Consider the following 12,771-nt stretch of genomic DNA (forward strand, 5'->3'; position numbering starts at 1 on the left):
CACCTCCCTAAAGCAAGGGGTGCAAAAGCCTATCTACCTTCTTAGACCCGGGAGAGGAAAGCACATCATCATAATGTTGCCTTGCTGGAAACCTGTCTTGAGGTCTAACCTACCTCATGACCTGTCTCTTGTAACCTGTCAACTTTAACAATCCTTGCTTCTGCTTTTTTTTTTCCTTCCTACTTACATTCTTGTTCTGGGGGACTGTGGTTTGCCTAAGTCAGCAGATTTGCTCAGAGCTTTTTTTTTTCATTGAAGTTTGTTTAAATGTATTTTTAAATGTATTTTTATACAGGGGGAAAGGGAGGGAGAAAGAGAGCTAGAGAAACATCAATCAGTTGCCTCTCGCACACCCCCAAACAGGGATGTGGCCTGCAACCCAGGCATCTGCCCTGACTGGGAAGACAATAGGTGACTCTTTGTTGTGTGGAACAACACCCGACCCGCCAAGCCACACCAGTCCAGGCCTGAGTTTTTTTCAACAGGCTCCCTTACATGCCACAGTAGGGTTTACTAATTGTTGACCCTTGTGTCGGGAGCCGCCACCACCCAAGTCTAGTCAGGGATGTGAGAATGCTGTCAGGAATGACCATGGGGTTCCCATGGCTGCCATGTTAACAGCAAATAATAATGGGAGTTGTTTCCTTTGGAAGTGAATTGTCCAGTATAACATATTCAGTCACAAATGGTCTGGGGAATGTGGTTGTTTGAGCAAATCCTTCTGGGATGTGTCATTTTAGGGTTTTAAAATCATATCAGAAGCACTATTTCCAGATTGTATAAGTGAGCATTGGGTGCATAACAAACATTCCCCAAAATTCAATCATCATTTATTATTCCTCATTCAGCTGGCTGATTGAGGCTAGGGGAGGGGATGGCAGTTCTGCTCCACTTGGTTCCTCCCCGAGGTGCCTGCTCTGGTCTGTTCCACACATGTTCAGTCTGGAGCCCACGGTCAAAGGGCAGCAGCTGCCTTAAGAAGGGCTTCTCCGTGTGATGATGGAGAAACAGGAGTACAGGTCCAACTACACGAGTGTTCTTTGCTTCTCATGTCTGGGGTGAGCCGTGTAATATGCTTTGGGCAGGGAGATGTCAGCAGAGTAAAAGGGAAGGGAAATATGTACCATGGGCAGTGGGAAGGAACTGAAAAGCAGTGTGGCATCCAGTGAAGAACCATGTCCTGGGACACAAATAAAGGGGCATTCAAGGTGAGAATATGATATACAGCCAGTTGATTTGCTCATGGCATTGAAGCTGCCCTCCCTGAAAGGTAACACCAACCATGAGTTTCTCAAGCAGGACTTGGGCACTTGAAAGTATAGGTTTATTTATATTCTTTTTCATTCCAGTATTAACTACCACGGGGTCCCATGGGCCACCATCTTCCTAAATTTTTTAACTCCACACCAAAGGCAATATCTGAAATGTGGTTCTTCCTTCCAGGACCTTTCCACTCAGCAGGTACTCCAAACAAGGCCCTCACAGCTCTGATGAGGACAAGGCAAACTGGAATTAAGTTTTCTTACAGGGTGCTGCCTGCTAGTCAAAGTGATTTCGTGTGATACATTGGATGCACACACTTTTATTTCTGCTGAGTAGGAAGGACTCCAAGAGTTCAAGGAAATCCCTTTTGTCCTGTGAGGAGAAGCTAGGCAGCAGGGTGACCATCATTCCTTTTCAAGCGAGCCTGTCAGAAACAGGAAGGTTGCTCATTCCATTTCTGGACACATTTTCCATCACAATTAATGTGTTTTCAGGTCATAGATTCCCGGCCTGTCTGCGTGTTTGTTGGAGAAGGCGGGGGGCTGGGGCCAGAGGTGTGCGTAGCTCATCGGTTATGTTCTTCCATCTCAGCGGCAGAATGCACTAAAGCGTGTTCAGCAGGTAAAAAACAGTGTGACTTTTTCAACCCATTATAAAAGGACTCAAGCATCTTTATAAAAACCATTGCAAAAAGTACTTGTCTCCAAACAACAAAATGATGTTTCATGGGGGAACATTTTTGTGTGGATTCATCATTACTGGAAAAGAGACAGAGGTTGATTATTTTTAGACAATTTATTCTGAAATAGGACCTGTTGGGCAAGAAAATGACGCTGCCATTTAAAGGTTGCCTTCAAAGTGCAAGCAAAACAAAATAATAATAATAATAATAATAATAATAATAATAATAATAGAGCCAAAAAACAAAAACAACAAATGAAAATGATTGAACAGGCAGCCACCAGAGAATAAATATTTAGTTGTGACTTTGGAACCTGGTTTTGGTAGGGAAATGACAATGAAATGATAGGGACTGACATCAGATTCGCTGTTGACACAGAGGATGGCATTTGCTGGGATGAAAGGTGCTGACCCTGTGTCCCAGCCCTTACAACATAAGTCATGTGTCTCATTTTCCCCTTCGCCCAGGCTCACTCCCCAGCCCTGGACACAACCAACATTCACTTAGTGACTGAGACCCATGGTTGAGGAAAATTTAACTAACCATGATTCGGTCTCTGGAGAGGTAGGGTATTATTCTTTTTTCATTTCTTCTTTATTCTCGTACATACTGCTCCATGTGTATCGATTTGAATTTGTGTTTACTGTGTCCATGCTTTGCATAGGATTTTTCAAATTGAAGGCCTTAGTGTTTATACAGCACATGAGAGTCATTTTGCAGAGAATCAGGCTGTAGGTGTTTAAAACATTATTGAGTTTGTTTTCATATTTTAATAAGATTGAAAGAGTTTATGATGTCTAAAAGCTATTCCTTTTAATTCATTAGCCTCAAGATATGAAGATAACAGCGAAGGCTTTTTGACTGCTTACTGTGTGCCAGACACTTTGCTAAGGGCTTTACATTTACTTATTTATCCAATTCCCACAATTTTCTTCTGAGGTTATTATAATTATTATCACTTTTCCACATGAGGGAATTGAGGCACAGAGTGGTGAAGTCATTTGTACATATCACACGCTAGGAAGTGGTGGAGCCAAGATTCGAACCCAGGGAGTCTGGCTCCAAAGTCTGACTGAACCACCATTTCAGTCTTCAGGTTCACTTATACATGGACATGCATGTGTTCCTTATGCAAACCAAAAGCAATAGCTCCTTGCAGAGAAAATAACTCCCAAAAGTTGGCTCTATCAGGACGTAGGATTTGCATTAGACAACATGCTCATAGATCGCTCCTCACTGGATCGCCCTGTGTGCGCAGAAGGTTGTAGAGTAGGAACTGCACCCCTGTTCTGTCAGAGTAGCCTTTAAGTATGTGAAAAACCCAACAGTTTCTTGTCTCTGCCGTTCTCACCCTGGTGCAAGGCACCATGATCATTTGTTAGGATCTATACAATGAGTCCAGAAACAGCCTCTCTCCTCCGACTAGTGCCCCTTTCTGTCTGGTTCAGGGGCTATCACCTTACTTTCCACTCGGAGCCTCGCAATGGCTTCTGTTTCTCCCAGGACAATACACAGAGTCCTTCCAAGAGCTTCTGCGGTCTTCGATGTCCCCCTAGGTCTTCTTTACTGCACCCCTCACTGCTTTCAACCTCCCCTTGGTGCTGGCCTCTAGGATGTCCCCTAGACATGCTCTCAGCCAGTGCAGCAAGCCTCAGGACCTTTGTCCTTGGTGCTCTCTCCCAGGCATTTCCCTTTTCCCTGGTATCTCACTGTGGTCCCCTCACCCAGCCGCTGTCTATTCTACCTCCCAGCATTATTCTTCTCTGTTGTGCTTTTAATAAGCTGATATGCCATAAATTTTAGTCATTTGTTAGTTTATTCTGTGATTCTGAAAACTAAAGTGAACAATTTATTTTCTTATTCTACTTTCATTCCTATTTTATCCCCAGAACTGAGAATCCAGTGGGCATTTAGTAAATATTTGTTAACTAAATGAATGCATTATGAAGTTGTTTGGGAGAGTCAAGTGCACTAACATATGGAAAGCATTAGAAAAATGGTTAGCATGAAATCAGTGTTTAATAAATGCCGAGTATTAATAAAATAATAGTGATTAAATGAAGGAAGTATTAAAAGTTGGAGACTATTACTTTATCGTGTACTGGCAAGAGGATAGTCAAGCTACAGATACTTTGAATGTTTTAATTTACACTCATAATGTATAGGAGAGGGAGTAATCTGGACATCATTTGTGCCCTCTTTTTTTATCTAGAAGGGGTGCTAGATCCCACCCTTCCCGGGGCAGGTGAATGTTCCCCTAACCTGACTGAGCTTTGCAGTCACCTGGAAATCTTTTTATTTTTAAAGACTTTACTTAGTCATTTTTAGAGAGAGGGGAAGGGAGGGAGGAAGAGAGGGAGAGAAACATCAATATGTGGTTGCTTCTCACGCGCCCCCTACTGGGGACCTGGCCCACAACCCAGGCATGTCTGGTTCAGGGACCCTGACCTGGAATTGAACCCATGACCCTTTGGTTCACAGGCCAGCACTCAATCCACTGAGCCACACCAGCCAGGGCTGGAATTTCTTAAAAAATTGATCCTGTCTCCCATTCTCAGATAGTCTGATATGATTGGTCTACAGGGAAACTACTCTTCAACACGTGATCATTAGCGAATCCCTTCACTTGTACCCTCATTTAGAGTATGTCTTCTATGGGTTATGGTGCAAACTCAGGGCTCTGGGTCCAGGCTCTAAAAATGTGCTTTCCCCTCTCCTTTTTCCTTCGTTTCTTCCAGGGATAAAAAGAGAGAGTCATTTGCCAATGTAGCTCTGAGCTGGAGTCCTCTTACAGGGCAGACAAGGATGAGTTCGGATCATTGGCCACAACCCCGAGGGGGCCCCATTTTCCCCCAGGCACACACAGTCATGCCTGTTTCAGGCCTGTGATGTATCAATGTCAGGGGATCAAGTTCCCGCCGTGGAGCTGCTGTAGGAACATCAGAGGTCCTCCCAGTGTCCTGCTTCCCAGCCCTGACTTCTCCACCTGTTTCCTGTGTCTCAGTCCCTCCCTGCCCAGGACCTTGTCCAAGGCCCCTGTGTTGGATACCAGGGTTCACTCAGCATTAGCTTTGCTTGTTTAATCACAGTCTTGAATTCTGTCCTTCAGACTACCATACTTCACCATGTGACCTGCCCACCTGAGGTCCCCCACCTCCCTTCATCCCGAGCATGTATGCCACCACGGTAGCCATGTCTAATTTCTGTGGCCAAACGCCTGCCATTTCACATAAGACATCCCTCCCCCCCTTGATCCTATTATGCCACCATTCTGAGCCTAGCAATTTGCAGAATGGTTGGGGCGTTGGGAATAGCACACTACGAGGGCCATCCTCAAGGGCATGTGACCAGTGCAATCACACAGGGCCCTGGGCTGGGTTTCCCTATCTGTTCTTTGAGATTCTTAAGTGTGTTTTAACGAGGGGCCCCACGTCTTCGTTTTGCACCGTTCTTACAAATTACGTAGCTGGTCCAGCACAGAACACTCAGAGTCAGAAGACATGGTGTGAATTGCACCTGGCTTACACCTGAGAAGCATGTGACCTTGGCCCAGTTATTTCCCCTCTCTCATCATTCGCAGAGAGGAGGGGGGCATATCAACTGGCTCCATTGAAGGGGAGTTGTGAAAATGAAATAAGATAGCAAATGAGGGTCGGCACGTGACACACAACTTGTTCGTTCTCAACGAACACTTCTCTTTTCCCTCGCGTTCCAGATCACATGCTGCTGGATCCAAAAGACATTTCTGCTTCAAAGGGATTTTAAACTTTATTTTCCTAGTCCGTGATATATGCCTAAAGGACAGATTCTGGAGAGTTTCCATTGATTTGTGTTAACTCTTATTAATTACACGGAAGAACAATGGGAATCCTTCTCTGTCTTTATTACATTTGAACAATATGTCATTCAGATGCCATACAAAGTAGCATCTTTCAAGGTATTTATAAATGATCTGCTTTCAGTTGTTGAAGAAGATTAGAGAGAAACAATATTGAATGAAGTCCATGTCATTGAAGTAATGGTGGTTTACTTTACTTTAAGGAGATTTTTAGAATTCAAAGTAATAACTCTACCGTTGAAAGAAGTCTGCCTTGGGTAACGTGCATGAGTGAAGGCGTCATTAAGAGTCACGGGAGTTGGTTCGTGACCTAACACTCTCACATACCAGCTATGAGCTCTGAGTGACTACAAGCCACTGTTTTCATCTCAGTTTCCCTGCTGGGAAATGCAGACAATACTGTCCTCCTTGCTCCCTCATTCTCGAGGTTGTTTTGTGGATCAAATGGGATATGTGCGGAAGCATTTCGAAACTTTTAGAAAGTCCTACTCAGTGCATGTTTTGATTATTGACAGGACTTCAGAAGTTTAGGTGTGAACAAAAACATTCCTTGAAATCATTTGAAAATCTCTCCAGGGTAGAAATGGTAAGAATTCCTTTCTCAACTCCTTTGGAAAGGGGGGCTGTATCTGACACCAGGGTAACCTAGTGCCACCAAAATGAACCCCATCACTTTGGTGTCACTGGGAACCACGTATGTCACTGAGGTTCTTTCTCCATACATCAGTTCTAACTGGGTCGTTTTCTATAGAAAACATGTCTTTCTACTTTAGCATTCAGTTATTCATTGAGAACCCACCAATGTCAGCCACCATTCTTGGTTCCTGGGATAAATCACTGAATAAAGCCAAGTGCCTTGCCATCACGGAGCTTACAATTGAGTATGGAGAGCAAAACAATGAAAATGAATGTATTGCCCAGCACATTAACAAGTGATTAGTCCTATAGAGAAAAAAGTAGAAGAGAGTGAGGGGAGCTGGGTGTGTAGGAACAAGGTTGCAATTTTAGAGCGAGTGACCAGAACAGAGCTCTTAAAAGAGGTCTCACCTGAGCAGAGATTTGGGAAAGGTGAGGGTCAGCTATACAGATATCGGCAGGACAAGCATTTCAGGTTGAGGGAACAGTCAGTGCAGAAGCCTAAAGCAAAGGTGGGCGTAGAGGTTTCAAAGACCAAGGCAGCTGCAAGAAGCCTGACTGTGGATCTCTCTCCACCACTCACACTCTCTACCAAACAGAATAGAAAGTTTTGAAATGGGGGGCAATGGGATTACCAGGCCATTGCCTAACATAAACTGATTCCTCGCTTGTCTTGCCTGTGCTTTTCCCACAGTCACATGACTCAGGCAGTCCCATTTGATGATCCTCGGTTCGACAGCTGCCAAATCATCCCTCCAGCCCCACGGAAGGTGGAGATGAGGAGGGACCCTGTCCTGGGATTCGGTTTCGTGGCAGGGAGTGAAAAGCCAGTGGTTGTTCGCTCAGTGACACCAGGTAAGCATCCCACCCTACGCCTCAGTCCGATGGGAACATCGTTCACTCGTCTGCTGGAAGGACTACTGTACATTTTCCTAAGTTTCATAATGTTTCATTAAAGGCTATGAAGGCTAGCTGAGTTTTCCCAACACCTGCATGGAGACCAACCACCAGAGGGACAGAAATGGTCCTGAAAACACAGTTTAGACTGATAAATCCATTGCATTGCTTTATTTAGGAAAACACTGATCCATCATTTGTAACCATGGAAATGACTGACTTCTTAATGTGTTAATAGAAATAATAAGAGGCAGGTACTTTACTGTATTTCAGTAAGCTCCTGATGAACTCCTCAGTGAGAAAAAGGCAGGAAGTGGTATTTATTTAAGTGACTGCAGGATTTAGTCATTGGTGGTGGTTTATTTTACAGAGATACACTACTCTCCCTTCCCACTAGAGGCAGAAGGTAGTTGCTTACCCCATTGCTGTGAAGCTAGACCAGGGGACTGACTTTGGCCAATAGCATATTAGCAAAGACAATGTAGGCAAAGCCTGGAAATATGCTTGAGCTTCTTTCTTTGGTTTCTGCCCTGACCATAAGAATTTTTCTCAAGTGGATGCTACCCGTTCTACCTAAGCCTGAAAATGAACACTTAGGCAGGCAGCCTGCCGCCTGGAATGAAGTACATCCTAATCTACAGCGCGAAACGGATGCGCCCAGCCAAGTGTGTCGTGGATCAGACTATCTATGGTCATCCAAAAGAACCCTAAGCATGAGAAGAAATGATTATTGGACATCCAACTAAGTTTTAGAGTGGTTTGTCATATAGTAAACACTGACTGATACTGTGCGTGGCAAATTTCTTAAATTTTACAGTCTGATCTGGTAATTAATGTACTTCCCTTAGTCATTCTTCTTGAAGTATACAGATGTTCCACCAGCAACTCATTTGAATATAATGATGCAATTGCCTGCAATGGGCTACCTTTCCCCTTGTAGAGACAGTGCTCTTTTTAGTGTTTATTTGTTATACATATTTATGTATTTATTTTAATGGCCTTCCACTGGATGGAAACTGCCTTCTATCCTGCTTCTGGGATTTTGCAAGTAGGTAGCAGAGTTCCCCAGTAGAAAGCACAGACTCATGTGTCAGGCTGCCTGGGTTTGATGGATGGGAATCCTGCCTCTGCCCTTTATTAGAGACCTTGGCTCCCATGTGAACTCCCCAGCATTTCAGTTTGCTGCAAGTTCTCTAGATCATCTGCATAATGAGGATCATAATAGCATCTACCTTACAGGGCTGGGGAGAGAATAAAATACATTAGAAGAAGAGCGGTTTTTCCACTTTTTCCATAGTGATTATTACTAGTAAACTGTAGAACATTTGGCCAGCTGAGTCTGTCAGTTAAGGGAAATGAAATCCAACTAGTAAGCTAGCTCAGATTTTTATAAATTGACTTTAATTTTTCATATTTTATAATTTGACATGATATAACCCAGGACAAGCACCACAGAACAGTCAACCACTTTCGGCTCATGCAGAGAACGCGTTATTTTTTTCACTCCTACCATGGCCTTGTCACTTCTTACTCTGTCTGCCAAGCTTTTCATTTTATTAGCCATGGATCATACTTCAATTCTCTGTGTGGGTTTGTTGCGCTTAACACAATTGAGAATTTTATCCTAAAAATAAAAAAGATCTGTTACTTTTTATGATAAAATAACACACAGGGTTTCTAAAAATATAATGTACTAGGTAGTATAGAGGAGAAAATGAAAAAAAAAATCACCAAGCTCTTACTGCTGAGAGTTGGACATTATTAATGTATACGCAGAGAACATATGTCTGGTACACAATTCTGGGCACACATACACATATGTTTTCTATCATATACATACGTGTAAGATTATATGTGTGTATATAGCCACATTTTTTCCTAACTGGGATTCCATTTGGCACGCTGTTTCAGAATGGAGGGGTATTTTAACGTCTCTGGTGATAAGGTTCTCTCCAGTGTGTGTCCTTCTGAGACCTGACTGGAGATTTGAAGGCTCCTTTTTCAGTTTCTTGTATTGCCTGGCTGCTCCTTCAGCCCTTCCTTGTCCTCGGCTCTCTTTAGCTTCAGACACTAACACCTGCTGTGAGATAATTTTGAGAAGAGTAGAAAAGAGTGAAAACAGAGGTCAAAGAGTTTTGTTTCCAGTCATTTTTATGAGTGTAAATGCTGGTCAAATCTACTGTGTCTATCATCAAAATGACTCTCCTGAAGTCCCAAGTGATTTCTGCAACGTGACCGGATTTTTGATACCAGGCAGCCCAGCCTTCAGACTAGCAGGTTGGTGGCGATTCTTTGATGGGGGTCACTCCTTAATATTTTTGAGGGAACTATATGTTGCTGGCTCCTGGATTTTTTATTCAAGTCACTTGATTAAAAAGAATATTTCATTTGATTCAAAAACAGAGGTTCTATGTAAGAATATGTCCTATCCATCTGCAAGTGCTTTGCACATCAGACTAGGCAGTCTGTCATTCCAACAACTATTCTGAGCTAGATTCTGTATTTGACCAGCATTTGATTTCCAACCATTTGTTTGACTGAATTGGAGTGACTGGTGGCACATTTTCCAACAGTTATAAGACGTCTCCCAGGTGATCTTCAGAATTACTTGTGTATACAAACACTGACTCTCAGTTCCCACATCTCAAAATGAATATTTTCCGTCACTCATGTGGGGACATGTTAAAGTTCCCCACCGCTTCCTCCCGAGAAAGAAGATCAAGTTGATGCTCCAGCTTGAGTGACACATAAGTCAAGTGTCTGGGTGGCTGGAGAACAGCTGCACTGCTTTGGGTTCCACGTTCTGGGTGTGAAGTTCACTTCAATTGCTTAGTAACAGTGACAGCATTGGAAGCATAAGGCTTCTGGCAGCTCCTATCACCTAGGGACAGACCTCTGGGAAGGAAGTTAGCATTTTAGCACCGTATCATGTAATTGCATTATACGTGTGAGAATGTTCCAGCTAAGTGGAGTATTTGTTTACAGGTTTTATTTCATACAGATGTGTGTTTCCTGCAGCTGTGGCTTTAACTTTATGTGTCAAGACACCTGGCAGTGACCAACTTTTGAGTTATGGGAGCGAGTTCAAAAGAGATGTTGGCCACTCTGAACTTGGATAAGAGCCCACAGACCTAAGCTGAGATCCAGGCCTGTCCTTCCAGCCAGCTCTTTAACTGTATTAGCCTTAGTTATCTCATGATACTGAAGGGATTTCAGTATTCAGTGAGGTTACTAGGCCCAGCATCTCGGCCGTTGCCTAGTGCATAAGAAGTGTTCATCGAATGCTATTTCCCTACCTCCTCCTTTCAAAAGCTGCCCTGGACTCAGGAGCTTGCAGACCCTCGCAGCTGAGCCTGGGTGCTCTCCTGTTGACCACGAGCAACGCCACCTAACATCCACATCAGACAAGGCTGCTCTGTGACTGTGACAGGGCTAACATAAGAGTCCTCCGTAATCACATGTGAGCACAGACACAAACATGCAAGCATAGTCTGCACCACAAAAAGGACCAAACAGCCTCATCACCCAGCTGATATGAGTGGCTGCTGCTCCTTTAACCAGTCCCAGGTTCAGACCTGCTTCCTTCCTCCCAACTTTCAGACAAGAATTCTTAAGACGCTCAGAATTATCCCCCAACATCCTTAGAGCAGAGTCCTTCCTACCACCCTCTCACTGGGCTGCCTTCCAATTGCCTGCAGCGCGTGGGACCCCTAGTTGTAATGGGTAAATAAATGCAATGCTATTCGACTCCAGGTGTGCCCAGCGGGGTGCAGCTTTGGCTGCAGGGCATCAACACAAATGATTGGCTACCTGTTGTGGGATACTGTTTTCTAGGGGCCTTGAAACTCAACGTTCAGTCGGTGGACCAATAGCAGGAGCAGTACCCGGGAGCTTGTGAGAAATGCATTATCTCGCCCCCACATGCCTCCCAGCATGCTGAATCAGTCTGCAGGCTAACAAGGTCCCCTGGTGACTCTGTGCCCATTACAGTGTTAGAAGCACCGCTAGGCCATGGAGTCTCAACCTTGCCTGGAACATTTTAGAGAAATGTTGATACCTGAGACCCACCTCCAAAGACTCTGATTTAATTGGCCAGAGTGCAGCCTGGGCCTCGGGCTTATCCAGAGAGCCCCAGTTCCTTCTACTGTGCTGCCACAGTTGAGAAGGACAGTTGCAGAGGACACCCAGGTGGGGTTGGGTTTCCTTTTTCCCCCGATAGCATCATTTGCTCACAGTGAATCTTGATTGGAAGAGGAGGCCGCTGATGGTTTGATTAGCAATGATCTTCTCACACACTTCACTCTCATTTGTCTGCAGGTGGCCCCTCGGAAGGCAAGCTGATTCCAGGAGATCAGATAGTAATGATCAATGACGAGCCGGTGAGCGCTGCACCAAGGGAGCGGGTCATCGATCTGGTCAGGTGGGTACTTTGATCACTGTGCCCAGCCCAGCTGAAGAGCCTGCCTCACAGCTCTGAGGCCTCATCCAGCAAAGGGAGGGCTGCTTGGGAGCCAGGTTGGGGCAGGAACACAGACCCACACATTCACCTTGACAGTGCTGACTTCTAACTTGAGACACATGCACCAAAGACACAAGGCACCAGATTGCTCACTTTGTATTAACATTCAGAGTGTATATACTTCATCTAAAGTGGGTTTTGAGTCCTATTTCTGTCACTATATCCAAAGGTTGTGGTTTTTTCCTTCCAAATTACTAACACGCTGATGTTTCATAATCAAAGAGATCAAAGTGCGATACCTGAATTCAGGGTAAATGAAGAGTAATTTTATATACATAACCCCATGGGAACCAAAACATATAGTTCACCAATTTTTCATACTCCACCAAGTAATTCATTACTGAATTTGGAGGTCATCAGCCTAGGCAAAAGGATAGTTAAGTCAAAGCTAGGATAGTTTAAAAATGTGCTGGGTTGATTGGTTTCATTTTATCATAGATGTAAATAATTTGTTATGTGATGTTCTCAGTTGGCACCAGAGAATATATTTCATGCGATGTTAAAATGTTGGTCAAGAATTTTCTTAAAAGTCTACTGGAGTTACACTTATTCAGTGCGTTTAGGGCAAAAGGCATCTTTTGATGTTTTCCAAACAAATCTGCGCCTGTTACATTAGGGATGCACTCATCAGAACGCTTTCAACTGAGAAAGGGATCTCCTACCACTTCTGCTCGCTTACAACTAACTACAGGTCCATCTGGGCTTTGGGACAGGCACAAAGGGGAGTATTTCTGGGGTTTTCCAGAGCTGGTTTCTTTCCTAAGCCTCTTTCAGCTTCTGCTTCACAGAGAAGCATTGTGTGGTCCTGTATCCGTGCAAGAAGATAAATAGAAATAGACGAAGCTGTCTTGTAGGGCGAGCAACCATCCCAGGTTCAGCAAGAAAAGGGCCACGTCCTGGAAAACCCTCAGTCCCACAAAGTAAGTCACCCTGCTA

General features: G+C 44.1%; 1 protein-coding gene across 1 annotated transcript in view; it reads left to right on the plus strand.

Annotated features, from left to right (window-relative positions):
* The window catches only part of FRMPD4 (FERM and PDZ domain containing 4), a 161,786-nt gene that overhangs the window by 73,549 nt on the left and 75,466 nt on the right, over positions 1–12,771 (plus strand). Inside the window, exons 2-3 of the mRNA XM_037046296.1 lie at positions 7,114–7,274; positions 11,634–11,736. Coding sequence (XP_036902191.1) covers positions 7,114–7,274; positions 11,634–11,736 — 264 coding nt within the window. The remainder of the gene's footprint in view (positions 1–7,113; positions 7,275–11,633; positions 11,737–12,771) is intronic.

The sequence above is a fragment of the Sturnira hondurensis genome, unplaced genomic scaffold, assembly GCF_014824575.4.
Source record: "Sturnira hondurensis isolate 20B ecotype Veracruz unplaced genomic scaffold, ASM1482457v3 Scaffold0005220, whole genome shotgun sequence".
Lineage (NCBI taxonomy): Eukaryota > Metazoa > Chordata > Mammalia > Chiroptera > Phyllostomidae > Sturnira > Sturnira hondurensis.